The 27,531-nt window shown below is 45.9% G+C and overlaps 2 protein-coding genes across 5 annotated transcripts in view; one reads left to right on the top strand and one right to left on the bottom strand.

Annotated features, from left to right (window-relative positions):
- Positions 1-17,349, top strand: part of OSBP2 (oxysterol binding protein 2) — a 160,165-nt gene extending 142,816 nt beyond the window's left edge. For 2 of the 4 annotated variants that reach the window (XM_047697770.1, XM_047697772.1), the window contains 10 exons: positions 246-363; positions 2,542-2,593; positions 2,844-2,990; positions 4,079-4,324; positions 6,808-6,928; positions 7,215-7,318; positions 7,391-7,486; positions 7,568-7,752; positions 16,472-16,698; positions 16,949-17,349. In XM_047697770.1, coding sequence (XP_047553726.1) covers positions 246-363; positions 2,542-2,593; positions 2,844-2,990; positions 4,079-4,324; positions 6,808-6,928; positions 7,215-7,318; positions 7,391-7,486; positions 7,568-7,752; positions 16,472-16,698; positions 16,949-17,094 — 1,442 coding nt within the window. In that variant the 3' untranslated portion in view covers positions 17,095-17,349. Of the gene's footprint in view, positions 1-245; positions 364-2,541; positions 2,594-2,843; positions 2,991-4,078; positions 4,325-6,807; positions 6,929-7,214; positions 7,319-7,390; positions 7,487-7,567; positions 7,753-16,471; positions 16,699-16,926 lie in introns of all 4 variants that reach the window. The other 2 variants (XM_047697769.1, XM_047697771.1) reach the window with 2 other exon arrangements.
- The window catches only part of MORC2 (MORC family CW-type zinc finger 2), a 61,751-nt gene continuing 47,902 nt past the window's right edge, over positions 13,683-27,531 (bottom strand). Inside the window, exon 26 of the mRNA XM_047697768.1 lies at positions 13,683-13,766. Coding sequence (XP_047553724.1) covers positions 13,698-13,766 — 69 coding nt within the window. The 3' untranslated portion in view covers positions 13,683-13,697. The remainder of the gene's footprint in view (positions 13,767-27,531) is intronic.

Genomic DNA, 27,531 nt, shown 5'->3' with positions numbered 1-27,531 from the left:
AAGGAGAGAGGCCTTTGAGCCAAAGCACTGAGCGGGAAGCTCATTCCAGGAAGGGGACCCAGGGCAGCCACAGCCGCGTTAATGCGGCCCCAGGTGACTGAAGTGGGAAAGGACTGAAGGGCTGGTGGTAGTGGGGGGGACAGGGTCCAAAGTGGGGGGCACCCTTTGGGCTCTGGACTTCCTCAGGCAGGTTAGTGAGTTTTCAGAGTTGCAAACTGAGGCGGCGGTTTTGCGTGTATCTGCAGGAAGCCTCTTAACTCCCAAAGGAGAGGACAGTGAAGAAGATGAAGATACCGAGTACTTCGACGCCATGGAAGACTCTACATCTTTCATCACCGTGATCACAGAGGCCAAGGAGGACAGGTGTGTTCTCCAGGCAGGACCGGCGGCCCTGGAAGGAGCCTCTCCCAAGGCTTAGGCTTTCCCGCCTTGTTCTTCTTAAGCTGCACCTGTTCTTCATACTTGGGGTTTTCTTTCAAGTCTTGCTTCACACTGTATTTTGATTATTATTATGATTATTCTGTTCCTCAGATTTAAATGCCCACCTAGAGTTTGAATCAAGGTTTCATTTTAACGGAGGCGGAGAACAGGGCCTCGGCAGGATCCAGTTCCAGCCGGAGAGGGTGGGGGTGGGGGCTGGGACCCCAGGGCCGGGTTGGAAGGCGTCTGCTGCGCTTTCTTGCCTCGGAGGTACACGCAGTCCCAACCACTCCCTCAACCACACCCGCATTCCAGAACAGACAGGCCATGCAAGAAGTCCCTTTTATTTTCTATTTACAAGCCTCCTTTCATAAAAGTGTCCTCTTTCAGGATGTTACTAAATACACACTAGAGCACAGCGGTAACCGGGACACTGTTGTCAGACTCTGGATCCCCAGGAAACGCCCCTCCCCCCCACCGTGGGACTGTGCTGGTGCAGGACCCGCAAAAGGGAGGAGCAGGAGCCCTGCGTGGGCAGGCTGGGTCAGAGGGCAGCACCCTGGGGCATGAACAGGGATTTGCTACAATTCGGAGTTGCCTCATTAGGACATTGCTTCAGGCTCTAGTACTGGAAGGGTCCTGAGTATGGCCGCTCTGGGGGACATGGAGGTGGCTGATGAGTTCCAGCCATTCTGTGGCTCCTCTGTCGTGGCCTGGGGAGGAGCTGCCGCTCCAAGTCCTGGGGACAACGACATAAACGACCGCTGCCTGTGCTGCTCCCTGCACCCATCATCCCTGGGGCACAGCAGAGTCACAGAGCCTCCCATGCTCCCCTGCAGGCGTGCCCTCAGGCAGGACACTCAGCCCCTCATGGATGAGGACCAGCAGGCTTCCTGGTGGCCTTATTCCCTGCGTCTGATCTGCAGCTCACAGTCCACACCCCACACTGCCTTCCGTGGACTCCCTGGAGCCCAGTCCACAGAGGGGGAGGCCAGTTAAAACCCCCAGCCCCTCCTTTTTTGCCTCTGTGTACCAACATGGGTCACCACTCCATGTCCTGGTCTCTCTCAGGGTAAGGGCCTTTGGGATCTCTCTAATTCAACAGGGTGTTTCTAGTCCCTATCAACAGAGTATTTCCAACTCAATCACGGTTCATTTCCCAATAATATTTTAAAATTTGCTTGCTTATATTGCTCTCACAATGAGCTTGGCTGTTCTGAATTTCCTTTCACTTTACCACCCAGCAGTGTCAACCCTCCAGCTTCCCACCCACCCCTCCCATACCTGGAGTCCCCAGGGGCCTGGGCTCTGCCCCCTCCTTTGCGCCCCCAACCCAGCCACCTTCCACACCTCAGCTAACAGCCCCAGGCCTCTCTGCTGCCACCCAGCCAGCAAGCAGATGACCCCTGTGCTCGACACTCTTCATTGGCTCTCAAGGCTCCTGATGCAACCCCAAGGCCCAAACTACCGCCTTCCCTGGTAGTGTAGCTCCTCTGGGCTGTAGGCAGGTCCCTTGTGCGCAATGACCCAGTGAGTCCTTCCCATTCCCTGAGGCCCTGACTGCCAAGTGCCTACCCCTCACCCCAGCTGGCCCAGGTCACCTGTCCTCGAGGATCCCTCAGAGCTTGGGTCCTTCATCCATACCACCCCCTGCTGCTTAGCCAACCATCTCACCACAAGTATTCATAGGCACAGGCATGCATCTGACCCACTTCCTGCCCTTCTGGAACCCCAGTCTAGTGCGAGAGTCAGACCAGCAGACAGTGAGGACACAGTGGGGCCCCACAGAGCTCTAGGGGGCTCTGCCAGAGGAAATGGCCACCCTCAGCTTCCTCTGGGTCCGTGGTCTGCCAGTCCCAGGAGGGGCTGTGTGCAGGGATCTCAGGTGACTTTGCTCCCGTGTCTGATCCTATGGGACATCAGTGGGTGGGAGCCCCTTCACTGCCCTGGGCCCCCCCAGTCCAGCTGAATGTCCCAAACTGGGCATGTCCCATTGGAGAAGCAGCCTTGGGGTGGGCTGTCCCTTGCACCTCACTGACGGGTCTGGGTAGAAGGTGCCCAGGTCCCCAGGAGGCCTCAGGATTTGTAAATAACTTGCCTCCCCTTTTGTGTTTCTTGCAGAAAAGCGGAGGGTGGGACCACAGGCCCAGTGGACTGGACCTCATCAGATAATGTAAGTGAGAAGGGAGAGCTCAAAGGTGGCTAGAAGGCAGGCTGGCACTTTGGGCTCCGGGCCTCTGGGGCGGGCTCAGTGCCCTGGCTCCCTTCTGCCTGGTCTGACCTATCTGCCAGCCTGCCTCTGTGCCAGCACCGTGCCAGTGGCCAGCTCAGTGCTTCCACTGCATTGGATAGAGGTGAGGGCCAGGGCTGGAAGGCCGAAGGGGCTCCCTGGCCTCTGCTCACAAACACATTCTCTCTGGCAGGTGCTAGATGGCGCCTCACTTGTGCCCAAGGGTCCCCCCAAGGTCAAGAGGCGTGCCCGCATCCCTGACAAACCCAACTACAGCCTTAATCTCTGGAGCATCATGAAGAACTGCATTGGCCGGGAGCTCTCCAAGATCCCCATGCCGGTAGGGGCTGGTGCGGAGCAGCCGCAGTGGGTCCAAAGGGGGCCCTGTTTTGTGCATGGATAAGGAATGACCTCTAAGTGCCAGCAGTCTGGGTGTCATTCTTAACAACACCTGAGGGGCATGTAACAAATTACCAAATCATGTTCAACAACATTGCCAAAATCCCGAGAGCAGAGGTCTCGGGCTCTGGGGGAAGAAGCTAAGGAGGGGCTCTGCATTGATCAGAGATGTGGGGACCCCCAGAGCACCTCTGCACCTGACAGGGCTTCCCGATGTCCTGGCTCTCCCCACCTCGTAGATGGGGAGTGGCAGGACTGGGCCCTCCTGGGCCAGGAACTGTCTCTTGCACCCACTCCAGCGAGGTCACACATCGGGCTGAGGATGGAGCTAGCATTCTCGAGTCGCCAGGCTCTGATGGCATCTCCAGGGGGGAAATGTTTGGGGTTCAGGCCAGACTTGGTTTCACTGTGTGCCCCAGGACAAACCCGTTCACATCTCCCGCCTCTGTGTCCACACCTGCAAAGTGGGGCAAGGAACAACGCCCACATAACAGTGTCTGGGAGGATGAAAGGGGAGAACTCAGGGCAGTCCCTGCTTGATGGCTGGCCCAGGGTCATAGCCGAGCATCACAAGGGGGGAGTGACCCTGCCCTGCCCCAAGACCAGGATGGAGGGGGCGCCGCCTACAGGAGCTTTCACCCAAAAACAGCACAAGAGCTCAGAATAAGAGGAAAACTCATTCATCCAGCCACCCACCACTCTCTAATTCTGACTCTGTGCTGAACAAGTCAGAAACTCTGGCCTTGGTGGCCTTCACATCTTAGGAAGGGAGAGTGACAGTGACCATAGTGACAGGGTACGAGTTACAGCAGGTCCAAAAGCCGCGAGGCTGTAGAGAAAACTGAGGGTGGAGGCAAGCACAGGGAGCTGCGCGGGTTTGGACAGGGCATTAGTCGGGGTCGGCAGAGGAACTTGACTGTGGAGGCGCCATCTGAACCGCAGGGCCCAGGACCGTCTGAGGAGAACAGGCGGGCTGGGAGGGCCCCGGGGCTGTGCCCGGAGCAGCACCTGACCACCGCCCGTCCACAGGTCAACTTTAACGAGCCCCTGTCCATGCTCCAGCGGCTGACAGAGGACCTGGAGTACCACCACCTGCTGGACAAGGCGGTGCACTGCACCAGCTCAGTGGAGCAGATGTGCCTGGTGGCAGCCTTCTCCGTGTCCTCCTACTCTACCACTGTGCACCGCATCGCCAAGCCCTTCAACCCCATGCTAGGGGAGACCTTTGAGCTGGACCGCCTTGACGACATGGGCCTGCGCTCCCTCTGTGAGCAGGTGAGGCCCACGCACACTCTGGCCAAGGCACTCCTGCTAGGCCCAGGGGTCCCAGGGAGACAAATGGGACACGGCCTCTGACCCTGCTGTGCCCGAGCCCACGAGGCCAAGGCAAGGTCCAGTCAGAGGCTGGGCCTCCTGGAGCAGGGGCAGACTTCCCGGAGATAGTTGGGTGAGGGCAGAGTCAGGGCTGGTGTGTGGGGAAGGGGAGGGCCCCTCCCCCTGCCAGGAACCACACAGCGGCCCTTGAGGGACAAGTGTGCGGTGCTCTCTGGGAGTCTGGGTAGACCAGAGCAGGGGAGGTAGCAGGCAGAGGGGATCCTGCACTGTGTGGGGACCCTGAGTCCGTGACGGTGCAGGCCTACAATGTGAGGAGCTTCTGGGGCCCAGTGGTCCTCCCCTGGGGGTTGGTGATATCAGCTTGCCCCCATCGCTTCTCAATGCCTTCCCCACCCCACAGACATGCATATCCTCCCCACGGAGCAGAGCCAAACCCGGGCCCTGGGGTCTAGGAGCCTCAGCAGCAGCATCTTAGCCTGAGCTTGTCTGAGGGGGGTTGAATCTGTCGGTGCCTCCCTGGGTGCTGGGAGGACCCAGGCAGGCGCTGCGTGAAGGTACCCAACATAGAGCTTCCCGGCTGGCCTGCTGGACATCAGCTGCTGGCCAGGCACTATTCGGGGCCCGGGGGGGGAGCTCCAAAAGCAGACATTTCACAGTCTGGTGGCTAGTTGAAAAGGCGTGCTGTGGCGGCAGTGTAGCCCTACACAAAGCCAGTTAGAGGTAGAGCACAGGCTGCTTAGAAAGTAGAGCTGGGTATTTGCAAATGCTTTGGATGTAGGGAGAGAGGTCCAGGGAGGAGGAAAGGAGGTAAGGGAAGGCAGCAAGGACGACCCTAGCATTCTTGGCCTGAACTACTGAGTGAATTCCCTTCTTCATTCAGTAGAGTTGACCAAGTGCCCCCAAGGCGCCAGGTGCTATGCAGGCAGCTGGGAAGTGAGCGGATGGGGTGCCTGTTCTCCTGAAGTGGGCAGTGCGGAACGGGTGCTGTGTAAGTGGATGGTTCTTTCACCTTTGGAAAGCTGGCTGGAGCCAAAAGCGAGGGAGAAAGGAGCACAGGTCAGAGAGGAAGTGGGCAGGCAGCCTGAGGCTTTGGGTTTCAGTCTGTGTGGCAGGTAGAGAGGGTCCTGACACCTGCTTTTGTTTATGTGCCCCCTGCAGCGGAGAGTAAAGCTATAGATGCTTTGCGTCACCCACTGTGGCCTGTGAGGGGGAGGGGCAGATTCAAGACGCGTTTGAAGAAAGAACAGCCAGGATTTGCTAAGGGTTAGAGAAGGAACACAAGAAAGAGGGCCAGGGATGACTCTCAAGCATTTGGTGTGAGCAGCTGTTAAGACTAGATCATCGGCCTGAGCAGGAGGCCAGGACACAGAGTGCCAGGGCCAGCCGCTCAGGGTCACATCCCTAGGTGTGCCAGTATGGTGGGCTCTAGGACATGTGGGGCCCCAGCCGTGGGTGACAAGGAATGGGGGGTGGGTTTGACCTGTGATGCTGAGACCAGAAAGGCCTTGAGCTGCCACTTGCAGGGACAGGAGACAATGAGAGATGCAGGAGGGAGTGGCAGGAACTCTGGTCAGTCCAAACAGCCACCTGTGTGGGAGCGTCCAGTGGGCAGCTGGGTGGCAGGGTGGCAGTCCCAGCGCAAGGCTGGGCCTGGAAACTGACTGAGGTCATGACCCAGCAAGGAGGTGCCTTAGGGAGGAAGCTGGGGAGAGGCTGAGCCCCAGGACCCTCCGACCACAGGGCCACAGAAATGAGGAAGAATAAACAAGGGGAAATTGACAGGGACTTGCTGGCAGGTGAGACAGCAGTCAGGGGTGCCCAGTGCCGTGAGAGGAGGGGGGAGGTGTGGGAGGCCCCAGGGTCCGTGCAGAGCTTGCGGTGCCACCCCCTGCGGCCGGGGCAGGACACTGATATGGCCTCCTGCTCTAGAGCCATGCTGGCCAGGAGGGAGGCAGGGCCCAGCTCTGCCCCTCAGTTCAAGTGGCTTCCCCAGCCTGAGCCCCCTGTGCAACATGGCACAGTCAGGGGGCAGCCCTTTGCAGATGAGTTGGGGGGCTAACTGGGGAGTTGGCAGAGAAGCCCTAGCTAGAGCGTCACACTTCACTTCCTAGCCCTCAGCACAGCTTATCACAGGGGCCCCCTTGAGGCCAAGCTCTGTCATCACCCCATTTCGGAGCCCAAGCCTGGCATAGAGATGCCTTGGTCCTCTTCCCCTGACTACAGCAAGCCCAGGACAGCCGCCCAGGCCGGTCCCACGGCCAACCCTTGCTTTTCCATCAGAGCACCATCTTTCCTGGGGGCTTGCTCCCAGGGCCATGGAGCCGGTCATGCTGAGCACAGGGCAGGTGGTCCCCCCAGCTGGTTGGGGAGCAGGCCTGAGCCCATGTCCAGCAGACACTCATGTCCTGTGGGTCTGGTCTCAGGTGAGCCATCACCCACCATCAGCCGCACACTACGTGTTTTCCAAGCATGGCTGGAGCCTCTGGCAGGAGATCACCATCTCTAGCAAGTTCCGGGGAAAATACCTCTCCATCATGCCGCTAGGTGAGCTGGAGCCCTGTGCTTTCCCAGGACAGAAAGCCTTTCTGGATAAGTGGGAGGGTTTTACCAACACAGAAGCCACCTTGGGGCCTCTAGGAGTGACATTAGTCTCTCTGCAAATCAGCTCCCCACCTCCCTAGGCTTCCTGGATGCCTCCCCAGCCTATGCTCTGTCCCCAGTCTACATGAATACTGCTTCCAGTTGTCAGGACCCTGGGACCATGGGCAGACAGGCTCGCTGGGGTCTAGCATGGCAAGCCATGACTTCTGACCCTATATCTGGCCTCCAGGTGCCATCCACTTAGAATTCCAGGCCAGTGGGAATCACTACGTGTGGAGGAAGAGCACCTCGACTGTGCATAACATCATTGTGGGCAAGCTCTGGATTGACCAGGTCAGGTGGTACCCTCAGGGAGGGGGCGTGTGGCCTAGAGGTGGGGCACTGACCACTAACCTTCCTCACCAGACCGGGGACATCGAGATTGTGAACCATAAGACCCAGGACCGGTGCCAGCTGAAGTTCTTGCCCTATAGCTACTTCTCCAAAGAGGTAGCCCGGAAGGTAAGCAAGGCTACCTCTCAGAATCATGGGAGGGGCGTGGAGTGGGGCGTGTGCCTGTGCTGATCCTGCCCATGTCCACAGGTGACAGGAGTGGTAAGTGACAGCCAGGGCAAAGCCCACTATGTGCTGTCAGGTTCATGGGATGAACAGATGGAGTGCGCCAAGATCGTGCAAAGCAGCCCCAGCAGCCCTAGCTCAGATGGGAAGCAGAAGACTGTGTACCAGACGCTGCCAGCGAAGCTGCTGTGGAAGAAGTACCCGCTGCCGTGAGTGGGGCTGAGGGCGGGTAAAGAGCAGGCAGGGAGAAGGAGGCAGAGGCAGTGGGGCCTAAGGCAGGCAGGGGAGCCTGGCCAGCCAGGCAAGAAGTGAGCGGCAGACACTGGGGTCAGGGTGGTTCTGTCTGCACGTAGGCAGAGACCATGTTCTGCAGCTGACATCCCAATGTGGCTGTATCGGGTGGTAGCCGATCCTATGCAGACTTTAAACAGGCCAATAAAGACAGAGTCCCCATAGTCCAAGGAAGGAAAACCAATGTGAAAATCAGGGCAAGGAACAGAAAACTATAAAAAGTGGCACAGCAGGTTCCAGAGAGAGCAAAACAAAGGAAAAATTAAGCAACTGAACTTGAGAACTCCGATTGGAAAGTTTTAATAAACTCCATCAACAGAATATAGGTCAGAAGGAATAAATCCTTTAGATAGACAAAACCTGGAAAAGACAAAAAGCCAACAGAGAGAAAGCTTACCACCTAGTGACCCAGAATGACTCCTGGAGCAACATCGCCAGCAGCCCTGGGAGCCCATAAAGACCCCAAGGGTAGCTGTGTGCACGTCAGGTTTGAGAGCAGGGTCTAGTGCACTTCTAGTCAGGAGTCTAGAAGGAAAGAGAACATATCTGAAGAGCAAACAGCAGAGAATCTTCCACACCAAATCTGTCCAGTGGAACTGTTGAAACTAAATCAAAGAGAAAATATTAAGCAGCCAGTTGTGAAAAAGACATGCATGAGTTTCTGAGGAATAGCAAACAGACAGCGGTCTCTTCCTCAGCAATGATGGAAGCCTGAAGATGGTCAAATGAGATCTTACATGTGCAGAAAGACTCACTGCCGGCCGACAATGATACACCCAGGGAGAACACATTTACAGAGTGTTGAAATGTTTTGTTTTCAGACTATTAAAAACTCATTTTGCCACCAGCAGACCCACATTAAAAGATATACCTCCTACAGAAGGAAAGTGATCCCAGATGGAAGATCTGAGATGTATGAGTGAATGAAGAACAAAAACTACGTGAACCTAAGTGAACAGTAAATAAACAAGAATAGTGATGTCTTTCAGGTTTTAGAATCTAAACATAAAATACAACTGTGTGATCATATAAGTCGGAAGAAGGATAAATGGAAGGAAACTTCTCAAAGGCCATTGTGCTACCCAAGAAGGTGGTCAAGATGTATGTTAACTTCTGGCTGTGTGAAGTCTGCATTCCTAGAACCACCACTAAAATAATGTTTAACTGGAATCCCAGAAGGAAAAGAAAGAAAGAAAAATGGAAAGGAGAGAAAAATAGTTAAATAATGGAAATAAATTTCCCAGAACAAAAACAAGGAGATGGGAGACCTTGGGCTGAAGGGTCTGTAGAATTCCAGAAACGAGAGATAAAGAAAAGCTTTCACCTAGATCATACTATAGAGAAAATTAAAAATGCCAAGGAGAAAATTCTAGTAGCTTCCAGAGAGGAGTATAAGAAGATTACAATTAGGATAAAGAATCAGATTGACAATCAGAAAGATTGACATCTTTCAATAGCCAGTGTTTGGAGTAATATTTTCAAGGTAATGAAGAAAACAAAATTAGAAGACTAAGATTTTTATCCAGCCAAGCTGTCATTTAATAATGAGGACATAACAACAACAAAATGTCATCAGGCAAAGAGTCTCAGAAGGTTTGCCACACAAAACCCACAATGAAAATGGTATTAGACATAGTAGTTCATTTATTTATTTATTTATTAGAGAATGCAGGAGAGCACAAGGGGTGGGGGCGGGTTGGGTGCGGGGAGGGGAGAGACAATCTTAACCAGGCTCCACACACCGAGTGCTTGGCTGACATGGGGCTCGATCTTACGACCCTGAGATCATGTGAGATCATGACCTGAGCTGAAATCAAGAGTTGGATGCTTAACCAACTGAGCCACCCAGGTGCCCCTAGACATAGTACTTTAAAAGGGGAGAAAAAAATACAGAAGTTGCTGTAAAAGACATAATGTGATATAAACATTGTGTTTTTGGAGTGGTTTTTTTTTTTTTTTTTTTCAAACAATGACTGAGACCAAAGGCAAAGAGAAAATAGTCCTAAATAATGCAGAATTTAAGGTGTAAATAATGTTAACACGTCAGGATATGAGGAGAGTTGAAAAGGACACCAAGGGATGAGAAGGATTGCTAAGTTCTTATTAGAAGGAAGAGACAAATATAAGATGTTAGAATAGTAAGAAAAGACTAAGAAGAAAAAGGACAAATAAAAACAATAAATCAACACAGTAGGAATAGGTCCAAACATAAATAAAAGTAGATGAAACTCACCAGTCAAAAAACAAAATACTGACTGGATTTTTTTAAAATCCAGATATATACACCTTCTAAGAGATGTAAAAAACAAAGACATGCAAAGGTTGAAAGTGAAAGACATACCATGGGAATACTAACTGGAAAAGCTACAATAGCTATATTAATATCAGATAAAATAAACTTTAGTAAGACAAAAGCATTATTAAGGATGAAAGAGTTGCTACATGATTAAAGTTCTTCAAGAAGATAAGGAGTTTCACTATGCATGTAATGAAACAGCCTCAAAAATAAACAAAGCGTATATTGATGTAAAGGGAGAAACTGGTAAATCCATCACCATGTGGGAGATTGAGAGACTTCAACACACCTTTCTCACTTGGTGATCAGTCAAGGGCGGCGGGGAGAGAGAATCAACAAGGATCTGAGGAGATCAAAACAACACAGGATGTCCACACACTTGAAGTTGCAACAATCAAAGAACATACTTTTTACCCAGTGGACATGGAATGTATGCAAAGATCTATTATGTACTGAACCTTAGAGAAAACTCAACAAATTCAGAGGGTAGCATACAGACCACATCCATGATAAGACAATTAAGTCAGAAGTTATGAACAAGATGACAAAAAATCCCCACGTGTTTGGAAAAAATTGTTAAGTTGCTAAATAACTCATGGGTAAAATAATAAATGAGGATGAATATGTAAAAATACCTAAAATTGGGGTACATGGGGGCTCAGTCAGTTAAGCATCTGCTTTCGGCTCAGGTCATAATCCCAGAGTCCTGGGATTGAGCTTTGCATCTGGCTTCCTGCTCAGTGGGGAGCCTGCTTCTGCCTCTAACCCCTCCTCTGTTCTCTCTCTCTCAAATAAATAAATAAAATCTTAAAATAAAATAAAATACCTAAAATTGAGTGAGAACGGATGTAACAAAGTTAGTGCTTTAAAGGAAACAGATTTTCCTAAATAGGCACATAAATAAGCTCATTCATTTTGAGACTATTTCTTTTTTTTTATATAAAGATTTTATTTATTTATTTGACAGACAGATATCACAAGTAGGCAGAGAGGCAGGCAGAGAGAGAGGGAGGAAGCAGGCTCCCTGCCGAGCAGAGAGCCCGATGCGGGGCTCGATCCCAGGACCCTGAGACCACAACCTGAGCCTAAGGCAGAGGCTTTAACCCACTGAGCCACCCAGGCGCCCCTTGAGACTATTTCTTTTCTGAATTTCTAGTCTAAGAAATTAGAGAAAGGTCAACATATAAACCAGAAGAAAGAAAAAAAAAACGACTTTAAAAATAAGAGCAGAGATTAGTAAAATAGAAAAAAGTGAAATAGAGAAGTTTAAAAAGCCAAAAGTTGATTCTTTGAGGGAAAAAAAAACTGACAGAAAACTATTGGCAAGACTTATCAAGAGAGAATATAGAAATAAATATTATTAATGAAGAGTTTAATATGACATGCAAAGTACTAAGAATTAAAATTCAGATGAGAACAAATTCTTAGAAAGATATAACAAGAACTGAGTCTAAAAGAAATGAAAAGCATGACTAGTCCTGTAATCAAAGAAACTGAAGTAGTTTAAAAATTCCCAAAAGGAAAACACAAAGCCCAGATAATTTTGTAGGTGAATTCTACCAAATTTTCAAGAAATATATTATCCCAATAGTATATAAAATCTTTTAGATCAAAGGAAAAGAAAAAATGCTCTCCTTTCCTATGCGTGAGGCCAGGATAACCCTGATGTCAAACCAAGCTAAAAGAGCCATAGGAAAATTAAAGTTCTGCCCTATTTCACTTATGAATATATAACCAAAATTCCAAAACAAGACATTAGAAAATCAAACAGTGTATAAGAAAGAAAACATTCATCATCAATCCTGTTGCATTTATCATGGGCATGCAAAGATGATTTTATATTAGAAAATACACAAATTAACTCATCACATTAGTAAATCTCAGTAGATTCAGAAAAAGCATTTTAGGTGTCTTAGTACAAGGTTAATGTGCAAAAAGTCAGTTGCATTTCTACACACTAAAAAAAAAACCTAGAAAATACAATTAATATATCAGAGAACAATTTTGTATCAGAAAACAATTGCTGTATCAGAGAATATCAAGGACCTTGTAATAAGTCTTAAATTCAGGACTTCTATAGAGAAAATCATAAAACTTTACTGAGATATTAAAGAAGAGCTAAATCAATGGAGAAAGACACAATGTTCATAAATAGAAAGATTATTACAAAGATGTTATCATCTAAAGAGATCAAACAAAATCCCAATAGTGATTTTCATTGCTTGATAATAGTGATTTTTAAATTTTTAAAAGGCCAGAATTTTCTTATAAAGATTTTATTTATTTATTTATTTATTAGAGAGAGAGAGTGCATGAGGGAGAGAGAAGGGGCACAGGGAGAGGGAGAAGCAGACTCCCCGCTGAGCAGGGAACCTGATGTAGAGGACTTAGTTCCATGACTCTGGGATCATGACCTGAGCCAAAGACAGATGCTTAACCAACTGAGCCACCCAGGGGCCCCAGGGCCAGACTATTTCTGAAGAACAACAGAGAAATAAGGACTAACCCTACTAGATATTGGGACTTATTTTGAAGCTCCAATAAAACAATGAGCCTTGAAACAGACCCAAGGATGTATATATCTTTGGCATATAACAAAGGTGACATGAGATCATGTGGAAAGATGGCACTGTTCACTAAAAGGACTTGGTAAAATGGTTAAACATATGGAAAAAGATTAACTGAATCTCTCCCTTACATTAAAACAGAAATTGACTTCAGGCAAAGCTCTTAGAAAAGTATTAAGCTTGATTTGCTGTTAAACAACAAGTTAAACTCTAAGAAGAAAATGCTGATGAGTATCTTTTACACCTTAAGGAAATAGATCTTAAGACACAGAACCCCACAGATGCATGCAACTATATTAAAATATTTTTTTCTTATTTTTTTCTAAGATTTTATTTATTTGACAGAGAAAGACACAGTGAGAGAAGAAACACAAGCAGGGGCAATGAGAAAGGGAGAAACAGGTTTCTTGCCGAGCAGGGAGCCCTATGCGGGGCTCCATCCCAGGACCCTGGGATCATGACCTGAGCTGAAAGCAAATGCTTAATGACTAAGCCACCCAGGCGTCCCTCTTTTTTTCCTTAGAAGTAGTTTTGCTCTTTAAGAGACAATTTAAAGAAAGTGTACATACACATTTAAAGAAAAGGCAATATATAAACTTGCAGAAGATAATCACAATACTTAATACCTGACAACAGATCAGTATTGAGAATTTGGCCACAATTAAAAATAATAACTAAAAAAAAAAAATCAAGAATGCCTCATCCATGAACAAAGCAAAACAGTCTGGCAGAAAAAGTGCAAGAGTCACAAGCAAGAATTTCACATGAGAGCAAATACACATAACCAGTCATCATATAAAATGATCAACATCATTGGTAATCAGGGAAATGCAAATCAAAATCACAATGAGACCATTTTGCCTTCATTTAATTAAGAAAAAATGAAAAAGTCTGACAGTATCAAGTGTTGAAGAAGATAGAGATCCACAACATTTCTTATGCATCACTGGTGTGAATTGAATTGGTGCAACCACGTTGAAAAGCAGGTTGGCCTTACTTCCTAAAGAAGAATATCGCAGACTGTATGGCCCAGCAGTTCCACTTCTAGGTATATACTCAAGAGAAATTCCTGCAAATGTACAATGAGAAACATGCATAAGATTACTCCAAACCAAAAACTTGTAATCAGCACAGATTTATTGAATGAATAACTGTGGTATTATTTCACAGAAAGGAATATTACACAGTAGTTGAAACTAATGAACCACAGAAACAAGCAACAAAATAAATTTTGGCAGCATAATATTAAGAAAAAAAAAGCAAATCCCAGAAGGTTACATACATCATGATTCTTTTTATACAGTTAAAAACAAATATGTAAATATATGTATATGAATACACACACATACATACACATTTAAGACTATGTAAAGATGCAATAAAATTAGATTAAAAGGTAAGCAAGGGACTGATGAACCCAGGAGTCTTGCTGACAGCTACCTGAGAAGGGGATAGATTGGTGAGTTTTCCATATGGTTAGATGTAGGTTTTGTCAGGATTCTACATTTTGCTTAGAGGCTCTTCTGGTGGTCAGTTTGCACTAAAACAAGCAGGTCATGCAAGGACCAATAAAAAGAGGGTGTCGTATAGTAAGGATCATGACTAATCCAAAGCTGTGTACCTGAGATCCAAAAAAGGAGAACAAAAAGAAAAAACAAAATAAGATAGATTTAAATCCAATATATCAGTAATTACATTAATTGCTCCCATTACAGGTATAAGATTTCAAATAAGGTTTAAAAATCCAACTATAGGGGCGCCTGGGTGGCTCAGTGGGTTAAAGCCTCTGCCTTTGGCTCGGGTCATGATCCCAGGGTCCTGGGATCAAGCCCCACATGGGGCTCTCTGCTCAGCAGGGAGCCTGCTTCCCCCTCTTTCTCTGCCTGCCTCTCTGCCTACTTGTGGTCTCTGTCTGTCAAATACATAAATAAAATCTTTAAAAAAAATCCAACTATATGTGGTTTATAAGAGCTACATCTAAGTAAGAAAGTAAAGAAAGATTGGAATAACAGGATGGAAAAAGATATGTCCACAGAAATAACAAAAGCTGCTATAGCTATAGTAATGTCACAAAACAGACGTTTAAAACAAAAAGATGGGTGGGGCACCTGGGTGGCTCAGTGGGTTAAGCCTCTGCCTTCGGCTCAGGTCATGATCTCAGGGTTCTGGGATCGAGCCCCGCATCGGGCTCTCTGCTCAGCAGTGAGCCTGCTTCCTCCTCTCTCTGCCTGCCTCTCTGCCTACTTGTGATCTCTCTCTCTCTCTCTCTCCTCTCTCAAAAAAAAAAAAAAAAAAAAAGATGGGAGGTAAGAGGGACATAATGATAAAGGTTCAATTCATTAAGATGAGTTCTAAATTTGAACGTATCCTATAGTTAAAGAACACAGAAATACAAGGAGAAATGGATTAATTGACAACCAAAGTAGGACATTTTAACAAAGCTCTCTTAGTAATGGCTAGAAACAAGGGGAAAAAACTAGTTTGAACCATAGAATCTACTGGGCAATTATAGAACACTCCACTGAACAACTGCAGGAAACACATTCTCTTCAGGAACACATGGAACATCTGCAAAACCTGACCAAATACTGGGTCTTTTAGCAAATTTCAAAGAACTGAAATTATACCAGTATATTCTCTGTCTCCAAAGCAATGTTAGAAATAAAGATGACTAGAAAAAAATCCCCAGATGTTTGTAAATTCAAGAAATATACTTCCAACTAATCCATGGATCAAAGAAGATACAGTGGACATCAGAAAATGTAATTGCATAAAGGGGTGCCAGGGTGACTCAGTCCCTTGAGCATCTGACTCTTGATTTCTGCTCCCTTCATGATCTCAGGTGAGATCAAGCCCCCCATCCACCTCATGCTCAGTGTGGAGTCTGCCCATCTCTCTCCTTCCATTCCCCCCCCCCGACTTGCTCGCTCTCCCTCAAATAAATAAATAAATAAATAATCTTAAAGAAAATGTAACTGCATGATAATTAAAGCAATACATATGAAAGCTGTGAGATTCAGCTAATGCAATACTTGGAGGGCAATGCCTAACCTAAAACGCACATATTAGAAAAGAAAAGCTGCAAAATCATGAGCTCAGCAACCATCTCATGAAGTTAGAAAAAGGACAGCAAAATAAATCCTAACAAAGTGGGAGAATATAAAAGTAAACTCAGTAAAGCAGAAAAATCTAAAATAGGATCAACAGGTTTCATCTTCAACCAACGAAGAGAGTGGACAAATCGGCGAGACAGTTAAAAATGGGGGGAAGGCACATATAACCCACATCACAGATGTGAAAAGAGGACAGCACCACGTCCTAGTCATTAAAGCAGTAGTAATGAGATTGTGAAGCAACATCACGCTGATCTAGTTTTTTTTTTAAGATTTTATTTATTTGACAGACAGAGATCACAAATAGGCTGAGAGGCAGGCAGAGAGAGAGAGGAGGAAGCAGGCTCCCCACTGAGCAGAGAACCCGATGTGGGGCTCGATCCCAGGACCCCGAGATCATGACCTGAGCCGAAGGCAGAGGCTTTAACCCACTGAGCCACCCAGGCGCCCCTGATCTAGTTTTAAGACGGGTGGAAATTGGCAAATTCCCAGAGAAGTGGAATGTAGCAAAACAGATGCAGGTCGGTGGAGGGAATGTGCAAGGTGCGGGCAGGAAAAGAAGGAGCCAGCCGCACCGGAGCAGCTGGCTGAGCGAGTTCTGGGGGTGGACAGGTGGCTCTGGGGCCGTGCGGGCCAGCTAACGCCGCCGGTGCCGCCGCAGGGAGAACGCCGAGAACATGTACTACTTCTCGGAGCTGGCCCTGACCCTCAACGAGCACGAGGAGGGCGTGGCACCCACGGACAGCCGCCTGCGGCCAGACCAGCGGTTGATGGAGAAGGGCCACTGGGACGAGGCCAACACAGAGAAGCAGCGGCTGGAGGAGAAGCAGCGCTTGTCGCGGCGCCGGCGGCTGGAGGCCTGCTCCCGGGGCTGTGGCACCGAGGAAGGTGAGGCTGGGCTGAAAGGCAGGGAGGAACGGTACCCTGGGGTTGGGGAACAAGTTCCCAGACGTAAGGGATGCCCTGGGGGTGGGAAGGGAAAGGGGAGGAAGGCGGACCCCAGAGACAGGGAGGGTATGGGGCGGTGGGGAGGGTGGAAGAAAGCCATGTCCTGGGGGCAGGGATTGGGGAAACCGGGGAAGGGGGCGGGGCTGGGAACAGGTCACCGTCAACCAGCCCACCCACTGTGCCTGCCCAGCAGAGAAGGAGGCGGATGTGTACATGCCGCTGTGGTTCGAGAAGAGGCTGGACCCACTGACCGGGGAGACGGCCTGCATGTACAAGGGCGGCTACTGGGAGGCCAAGGAGAGACAGGACTGGCACATGTGCCCCAACATCTTCTGAGCGCCACCCCTCCTGCAAATACAGGCGCCTGCACAGCCTGGTCCACCTCTTCTTTAATGCACTCAATTTAGTATTCAATGGCCCTCCTCCCACACCTTCCCTGCCCCATCCCCCCCCCCCTTTTTTTTTACACTTTTTTGGGGCTCCCACCTTGGAAGGAGGAAGTGCTGACCTGCATTCTTTTCAGCTCCCAGGTGCCCCGGGTCACCCGAGCCCCTTCATTATGGACTTGGTTCCCACTGGGACCCCAGCTCCCAGTTACTACAACTCAGGCAGGCTGCCCCGGGCCCTGGGCTGCCCCAGTCACCAGCCCCACCCAGGGAGGCACTGGCCCTTCCTGAGGAGCCACTTTTGACTTTTTTAGAAAAAACTATCTCCATTTCTTTCCAGCCAAGACGTTTAGTAAATATTTTTAGTACAGCACTTAGCAGACAACTTTCTAAGTGTGCTTTCTTGCCACAAACATGTCCTGGCAAGAGCCCCTTCTTTTTAAGACATCAGGAAGCGAGACCCCTTTGAGCAGGGAGCATTTTGTCGCTCAGCATAGCAGGGCCATGTTTATATGGGAGCTGCCCAGTCACTGGGAGCACAGGACACCGCAGAGAAGAGAACTGGAGGGGCCACCTGGCCCAGGAGAGCACAAGTCAGTTGTCTCCGGAGCTACAGCTACACCCACTGTGGGGCAGGGGACGCCAAGCGGCCCCCATGTAGATTTGAGGGCAACAGCCCCTTGCCTAGCTTTGGCCATGCCAGGGCTGCTCCCCAGCCGTAGAGAGGCCAGAAAGGGCTGGGGGGCAGGGCCTTCAGGTGCTCCCCACCCCAGAACCAGGCCCCAAATCAGCAATAAGAACAAATACTCGGCTCAGCCTGGGCTGGTGCCCTCAGGCACCAGAAACCCAGTGTCCCACCTCGGCCTCAGGCACCTCTGGGGTGCCCATCTCCACACCCCCTGAACTCTTTATTTGCCTGATTTATTTATATATATATATATATATATATATATATATATATACACACACATATATGATATATAAATATATAAAAATAGCTATTTTGCTTAAATTTCTATGGTATGTGGAAGTTAAAAAATAATGAAGACAGGGCATTCCTGTCTGAGTTTAGCCCTCCTGTCAGTTGTGCCCCGCCCTCTCCTCAGACCCCCTTCCAAAGGCTTCTGCCAATGGTGGGGGGACTGGGCCACTGTGGCCCTGTCCCAGCCCCTCAGAACCCCCACTCCAACCCCTCCCACTTAAGTTTGGTCCTGAAAATTCATCACAGGGTTTTTTTCTGTATACTCCAGGACTGATTTTGTTTTTATAAAAAAAAAAAAAAGTGAAAACACCAACATATGAGATGCCTTAGGGTGCCCACTCAAGAGGCAGGGTGGGCTGGGTGAGCTGGGTGGCCCCAGCAGGCCTGCAGCAGAACTGTGCAATGTACCTCTTCTCAACACTGTTTGTGAGGGAGCACCTTCTGACCAGTAATAAAAACCTTGGATTTGGAGTTTTCCAAGGCCCTGTCCCTGAGTGTGTCTGTGACTGGGTGGATCAGGGCTGATGCAGGACAGGTGACACCCTATAAAGCAGCATGGGGGCAGAGCCTGGGACTGTCTTCTGCTCTGCACTGAGGAAAGCAAAGGAAAACTGGTCTAAATGGGGAGGGGGAATAGCGGGGTGGAAGACCAGGGTCTGGACCAGGAAGCCTGCAGAGGGCAAAGACAGAACCTCAGGGAGGATTCACAGCTTTTCCCAGGACTATCTGGGGCCAAGCCAAGGCACTCACCCCACTCTTCTCTTCGAGGGAAGCCCACCTTGGTGAGTTCCAAGGTTACTCTATAATCATAACCTGGACTGCTTCTGTTGTGTTGTCCCAGGTTGCTAAACAACTCAGGTCACTAGCTCCCAGGACCAGCCTAGAGCAGCTTGGTCTGGCTCACGCGGTGGGGGTGGGGGTTCCCACTGTCAGTGCTTCCAGGTGAGAGGGTGGGGTGGGCCATGGCACCACTGTAGTATCAGAGCCAGGCTCCAGTCACCTGCCCTGAAGCCCGAGCACTGTGGGATCCAGGGCTGGCCCTGTACAGCTCCTTCGTTACCAGGGCCTTGCTTTCCCACCTGTGGGGAGGCAGGCACTGGTTAGTCCTGCAGCTCTCACCACTGGCTAGAAGGGGCAGGGCACGTGAGGCAGCCCTAGCATAAACCTGAACCCCAGCCCTGAGGAGGTGGGGGCAGTGGAAAGGGGTTTGCCAAGGGAGAAGATGGGCTACATGGGCAAAGCCCAGAGGTAACAAAAGCCAGTCCGCTGAAACAAAGTGAGGAAAGAGCCTGGAGTGGAATCAGACAGAGCTCTGAACAGGGAATGACATCAGGTTGACTTTCTAGAACCTACTCTAACCAGATCACAGAAGATCAGCCTACTCTCAGCCATCTATCCACCAGCCATCACTGAGTAGAAAAGGTCATAGGAAAAAAGATTCTGCAACAAAAAAAAGATTCTGAGACCCTAAGGGGCCTCAAAGTACATCTGACAAAAAGATGCAAAAGACCTTTACAGATACAACTTTAAAATTTTACTGAATGATAGAGAAGACCTGAATTAAAAGGAAAAAACACCATCTTCACAGATGGCCAGCTCAGTTATATGGGTTCTTCCCAAATCTACAAATCCAACAAGATCCAAATCAAAATCCAATGAATGTTTTTTAAACACCTGACAAGTGGATTGTGAGATCTACATGGGACAACTGAGCAATCCTTAAGCAAAAAATAATAGACTAGAGCAATTCTTAAAACCGTGGGGAACATGGACGTGACCTGCATGTACCCAAATGTGCTAGAAAGCTACCAACAAATTGCTTCTTTTTTTCCCACTGCACTCTGGCATGATGTGTCACACCATATATTTCATTCATTTGCTGATTATCTCCCCCACCTCACAATAGACTGTGAGTTTCACGAGAGTAGAAATCATGTCTGTCTTACACACTATAGCATCCCCAGTGCTTGGCACATAGGAGATGCTCAGTAAATAGGTGCTGAATTAATTCCAGGCCAGATGTCCCAGCCAGAGTAAAGGCTCAAAGGGATACTCCTCAGAGCCACTGAGAAGTATGGCTGCAGTGACAAATTGTGAGGGGACCTCAGAGATGCAACTGGGAAGAGCTGAACCTAGTGACCCAGGGAACTCCTGCTCCTACAAACTGTAGAGTCCAAGTCTTTGCTCCTGAGGGACTGTGGGGGAGAAGGCCTGAAGTTCCCTTATCCCTGGGGCTGGGGCTCAGCATGAAATGGGTAAAGGACACCAGATAGAAACATGTCAAAGTATAGCACAGAGACACCCCCAGTGCAGTTTCTTATTATGAAACTGGCCAACATAACTTCAATAACAAAACCTGGTAAGGACAGCACAGAAGAAATATGTATTTCAATCTCACTTCAAGAAGATTTTCAGGGGTGCCTGGGTGGCTCAGTTGGGTAAGCTCTTGACTTCAGCCAAGGTCATGATCCTGGGGTTCTAGGATTGAGCCCTGTATTGGACTACCCAGTGGGAAGTCTGCTTTCCCTCTCCCTTTGCCCCTCCCCCACTTATGCACACATGTGTGTGCGCTCTCTCTCTTTCTCTCTCTTAAGTAAATACATCTTTTAAAAAAATACAATTTGGGGGGCACCTGGGTGGTTCAGTTGGTTAAGGACCTGCCGTCGGCTCAGATCATGATTCCAGGGTCCTGGGATCAAGCCCTGTATCTGGCTCCCTGCTCAGTGGGGAGCTTGCTTCTCCTTCTCCTTCTGCTGCTCCCCCTGCCTGTGTGTGTGCTCTCTGTCTCAAATAAATAAAATCTTTAAAAAAAAAAAAAACAATTTTCAAAAATCCAAATAGCAAATAGAATCCAGTCATATACCAAAGACTAATACCTCAAGTGGTAAACCCATGCCCAAGTTAGGTTAACCACAGAAATGCAAGAATGGGTCAGTGTTGGGAAGCTTTTCATCATAAATCATTATATCAACCACCCTTTTAAAACTAGGCATGCTAGATAAAATCTTACTTATTTTTTTTTAATTTGCCATGGCTTTTTTTTTTTTATTTTAAGATTTATTTATTTATTTGTTTGACAGAGAGAGATCACCAAGTAGGTAGAGAGGCAGGCAGAGAGAGAGAGGAGGAAGCAGGCTCCCTGCCGAGCAGAGAACACGATGTGGGACTCAATCCTAGGATCCTGAGATCATGACCTGAGTTGAAGGCAGAGGCTTAATCCACTGAGCCACCCAGGCACCCCTAGATAAAATTTTAAAACATCTTAAAAGCATCTATGAGTTGGAAAGAATATAAGGAATATTTGGGCCAGATATTGAGTGTAGAAACATGGAAAGGTAAGAAGAGTCTGAAGTCTGCTTTTCCCTCAGAGCCACTTATTGTACCAGTGAGCTTAAGTTTTCACTGCCTCAAATGACATTTTCAAGGTAGGGTATTTGACAGGAGATGTCGACCATAAAGCTGGACTCACAAAGGTCTAGACCTTTGATATAATGAATCCAAAATCAAATACAGGAAAATTGTTTGTCTTAAAGATTAGTCCTAAGCAGAGCAGAAAAGAATCTCCTAAGAATTTATAATCAGGAGCAGACCCTCACCTGATTTGGTGTAATAGCCAAATACATACCACCTGGATGGTCCAATAAAACCTTCAATAGAGAATATAACATGTTCTCAAATCGGCAATGTCCCCAGTCACATGAGAGAAGCAAAGAAATCCTCTAGGCAGGTTCTCTCTATTCCAGGCCTTATGGAATCCCAGATGTGACGTTGCAAGGAAAATGAATAGCTCAAAGTGTGATATCTCTAAACACACAAGGAAATAAAAGCACATGTTGGCTCATGAGCATAGGCCAACAGAAATAACAATAGCAGAATCAGACATAAAACTCCATGTAGTGAAATTATCAGACAGAATATAAAATAAGCACGTGTAATATATTTCTAGAAATAGAAGGTTTCTAGGATTTTCATTACTGAAAATGAGTAACAGTATATTAAAAAAATTAAGGAATTTCCAGAAATTGGCAAAAAAAATCACTAAAAATAATTTTAGAACATTGTACTACTGAAGAGCATAATAGTAACTTAGAAGTAAGATCTGAAGAATCTGGAATACAACACAAAGATGTGAAAAATACGAAAGAAAAGATGGAGAATAAAGTGAGAAGGTCCCATATGTGTCTAATTGAAATGGAGAACTCTTTTTTTTTTTTTTTTAAGATTTTGTCAGAGAGAGTGCACAAGCAGGGAGAGTGGCAGTCAGAGGGAGAAGTAGGATCCCCACTGAGCAAGGAGACTGATGTGGGATTCAAACCCAGGACCCTGGGATCATGACCTGAGCTGAAGGCAGATACTTAACTCATTGAGCCACTGAGGCATCTGGAAGCAGAACTATTTAAAGAGTTGATAATTTAAAAATTTCCAAGAAATCATGAGAAAGACGAATATACCGAGTAAATCTCAACAAATCCTAGTCAGGAAAATAAAAGACATCCACAGCAAAATACAATATAGTAAAACTGCAAGACTCTTAAAACAAAATCTTAAAAGCATTCAGATTTGGGGTGGGTGGTGGGAATTACCTTCTGATAGCATTGATCAGACTGGGAGTTGACCTCCTAAGAAAGAAGAAAAAAGTGATTAGAAGATGTTAGTATTCTCAGGGAAAGTATCTTTCAGGATCCAAAGGAAAATAAAAGTATGAATAAAAACTTACTAAAACAATAGTAAGAGTTTTGTGGACTTAGACTTTAGTGGGTTAAGTATTAGGTAAAATACACAGAGTAATCACTAAAGAAAGAACAACAGATTTCCAGAACAAGGGAAAACACTGAAGGGGGGCATGGGGAGGCTGGATTTCAGTCAATCTAAAAGAAGGCGTGAAAAAGGAAAAAGGAATGCAGATAAGATGGAATAAAAATTACAGAATAAGACAAGAGTCAGTAATGCATCAATAATACACAAAATTTAAGTTAAATCTTTGGGTAGTAATGAAAATCTGGATTTTAAAAATCTTGATATATGCTGTTTACAAAAATACACTGAAAACATAAATACAGACAAGGTAAGACTTTAAGGCAAATATGTATTTCTATATGTCAACTCCTACAAATAAGAAAGTCCTTTTGTAATGATAAAAGATAAAATTCACAAAGTTCTAAAACTCCTATGCATCTAATAACATCTCAAAATAAAATGGACACAATCGTAAGGAGAAACAGATAAACCCACAATCATAATATCCATAAATCCACAATCTCCCTGTTTTGAGAGCTCAGAGAGGCAAAAAAAATCAGCAATATTTCCAACACCTTCAACAAACTTGATGTAATGCACACATAACTGCAGAATATATATTTTTGAAATGTACATGGAACATTTTTGAATATTAGTCATAAAGCCTCAGCAAATTTCAAAAAACTAATATACAGACCACATTCTCATAAAGCCTCAGCAAAGTTCAAAAAACTATTATACAGACCATACTCTCAGGCTGAAATGAAGATAGTTCAAAATCAATAACAAAAAGGAAATTAGGGAAAAAACCCATTCTCACAAGCTGGTGCAGCCACTCTGGAAAACAGTATGAAAGTTCCTCAAAAAGTTGAAAATAGAGCTACCCTACAAACCAGCAATTGCACTACTGGAGTTTTTACCCCAAAGATACAAATGTAGTGATCCCAAGGGGCACCTGAATCCCAACGTTTATAGCAGCAATGTCCACAATAGCCAAACTATGGAACGAGCCCAGATGTCCATTGACAGAAGAATGGATAAAGAAGATGTGGTATAAATATACAATGGAATATTATGCAGCCATCAAAAACGAAATCTTGGCAATGGTGTGGATAGAACTAGAGGGTATTATGCTAAGCAAAATAAGTCATCAGAGAAAGACAATTATCATATGATCTCACTCATAAGTGGAATTTGAGAAACAAGGCATAGGGTCATAGGAGATGAGAGGAAAAAATGAAACAAGAAACCAGAGAGGGAGACAATCCATAAGAGACTCTTAATCTCAGGAAACAAACTAAGGGTTGCTGGAGTGGAGGGTGGGTGGGAGGGATGGGGTGGCTGGGTGAAGGACACTGGGGAGAGTATGTGCTGTTGTGAGTGCTGTGTATTGTAGTAAGACTGATGAATCACAGACCTGTACTTCTGAAACAAATAATATATGTTGATAATAATAAAAAATTAATTAAAAAAATAAAGAACACTACACATGGTCATCTCCATTGATGCAGAAAACACTTTAGATAGAATTCAACATGCATCCATGATATTTAAAAGGAAAAAAAAATGCTTAAAAACAGGAATGGAAACTTCCTCAATCTGCTGAATGGTATCTACAGAAGAAAAAAGGAAGTAAGAAGGTGGGGGGGAGAGAGAGAAGAAGGAGAAGAAGGAGGAGGAGGAGAGAGAGAGAAAGAGAGAGGAGGAAGAGAAGGAAAAGGAGGGGGAGGGGGAGAAAGCTTTGCCAATGAGATAAGAAAAAAAAAATACCTGCTTTTACCCTTTACACTCAACATTGAACTGGGAGCCCTAGCCAATGCAATAAGGCAAGAAAAATAAATGAAATATGAGAATTGACAAAATTATCATTGCTTACAGATATATAAAAGAAAACTCAAAAGAATCTAAAGATAAATTAGAATAACATGAAAGTCAATTACATTTTTAGATATCAACAAACTGTCAGAAAATGAAGTTTTAAAAATATCATTTACACCAGCATCAAAAAACATCAGGTACCTAGGATACATCTAATCAAGAAAATATAAAACCTCTGGGGTATCTGGGTGGCTCAGTCGTTTAAGCATCTGTCTTTGGCTCAGGTCATGATCCCAGTGTCCTGGGCTTGAGCCCTGCATCAGGCTCCCTACTCAGCTGGGGAGCCTGCTTCTCCCTCTCCCTCCCATTCCCCTGCTTGTGCTCTCTGTCAAATAAATAAAATCTTTTTAAAAAAGAAAATATAAGATCTGTAAAGGGAAAATTAAAAGACTTTCTTGAGAGACACTAAAGAAAGATCTAAAGTAATGGATAGTTATACTATCTTCATGGCTTAGAAGACTTATAAATACCAATTTTTCTCAAACTGTTGACATATAATCAATTCCAATGAAACCCCTACAGGTTTTCTCTTGGAGCTTGATTAAATTATTCTAAAATGTATATGGAAATGCAAAGGACCAAAAATAGTCAAGACGCCCCTGAAGCATAAAAAGTGGTTAAACTGGTTCTACTAGATATAAAAACTTACTGTAAAATGATAATAAATCAGTGTGGTATTGGCATAGAGAAAGAGACAACAGCCAAATGTAACTGAATAAAAATCCAGTAACAGATTTACACATATATGAACATTTGATATAAGAGAGTTATCATTGCAAATTAATGAAGAAAGGTAAGACTTTTCTAAAGGGTGTGGGGACAATCAGAAAGAAGTAAGGAATTGGAGCTCTATCTCATATTATACACAGAAGTCACTTCCAGGTGGATTTAAGATTTATATGTAAAGGACAAAACTATAAAAGCTCTATAAGGTAATATAAAATAGTATCTTCATGACTTCAGGATAGGAAAGAATATCTTGAAACAAGCTACAAGAAATGCAAACAATAAAAAGATTGATAAATTAGTCTACACTAAAATTAAGAACTTCGGGGCGCCTGGGTGGCTCAGTGGGTTAAAGCTGCTGCCTTCAGCTCAGGTCATGATCCCAGGGTCCTGGGATCGAGCCCCGCATCGGGCTCTCTGCTCGGCGGGGAGCCTGCTTCCCTTCCTCTCTCTCTCTGCCTGCCTCTCTGCCTACTTGTGATCTCTGTCAAATAAATAAATAAATAAAAATCTTAAAAAAAAATAAAATAAAAATAAAATTAAGAACTTCTACTCCTCAAAACTCTATAAAAAGGGTTTTTTTTTTTTAAGGATACCAAAGAGTGGACGAAATCTGCAATATAGATAACTTATGAAGAACTTGTATCCAGAATATACAAAAATACAAATCAATAAAAAGAAGACAAAAGAACAGAAAAAATGGTCAAAAGTCTTGAACAAATACCTTATCAAAAAAGAAATCCAGGGGCGCCTAGGTGGCTCAGTGGGTTAAAGCCTCTGTCTTCAGCTCGGGTCATGATCCCAGGGTCCTGGGATGGAGCCTCGAATCGTGATCTCTGCTCAGCAGGGAGCCTGCTTCCCCCCCTCCCCTGCCTGCTTCTCTGCCTACTTGTGATCTCTGTCAAATAAATAAAACCTTAAAAAAAAAAAAAGAAATCCAAAGGTCAATAGATAAGAAAAGGTGCTCAACCACATAAGAAATCAGGGAAGTGCAAATTAAACCACAATGACAAAAATAAATAAAACCGCAATGACCTATGATTATACACCTACCAGACTGGCAAAAACATCCAAGTCTAGAAATATCAAGTGTAGGCGAGGAAGTAGAGAATTGAAGAACTTAGTACTAGTGAGCATGTAAATATATACAAGTGTTTCTGAAAATAATCTGACATTACCCTGTAAGATTGAAAGTGGTATGACCTACATGATTCAGCAAGTTTACTCCAAGGATGATGCATGTAACAGAGGATGGAAACGAGAATGTCCACAGCTGTATTGTAATAGCAAAAAAACAAAACAAAACAAAAAAACCCCAAAACAAAAAACCCTAGAAACAATCCAAATGACAGTCACAGAGACATGGATAAAAAATTGTATGTTCCTGGGGCGCCTCGGTGGCTCAGTGGGTTAAAGCCTCTGCCTTCGGCCCAGGTCATGATCCCAGGGTCCTGGGATCAAGCCCCACATCGGGCTGTCTGCTCCGCAGGGAGCCTGCTTCATCTTCTCTCTCTCTCTCTCTCTGCCTACTTGTGATCCCTGTCTGTCAAATAAATAAATAAAATCTTAAAAAAAAAAATTGTATGTTCCATTGTAGGGGTGATTCATTTTTCACTACTGTATGATATCCAGCAATGATAGAATAGTATATGGTAGTGAAGATTAATAAATCACAGCTACATCTAACAACATGGATGAATTTCTGGAACACAATATTGAAAAATTGCAAAATAGTTAATGTTATGTCTACTCAAGTTCAAAAACAGGCTAAACAAAACAATTATTTAGGAACAGAAACTGAGGTGGTAAAAGTTTTTAAAAGAGTGAAAACAAATAAACACATCAAATTCAGGATGGTGGTTATTGTTGGGCAAGGAGGAAAGGGGAGAGGCACCAGGAGAGGCACACAGATTTATAAGGTAAGAAAAATGTTTTTTAAAAACAAGATCATAGGTGTACACTGCATATTCTTAGCATATAAATATTTTATAAATATACTATTCTTTTGCAACAACACAATGTCTAATAAAAATAATTGTTAAAACAGCAGCTTAAAGGAAAAAA

The sequence above is a fragment of the Lutra lutra genome, chromosome 12 (assembly GCF_902655055.1).
Source record: "Lutra lutra chromosome 12, mLutLut1.2, whole genome shotgun sequence".
In the NCBI taxonomy this organism is placed as follows: domain Eukaryota; kingdom Metazoa; phylum Chordata; class Mammalia; order Carnivora; family Mustelidae; genus Lutra; species Lutra lutra.
The sequence above is the reverse complement of the archived record's forward strand: the minus strand, read 5'-3'. Positions and strand labels throughout refer to the sequence as shown.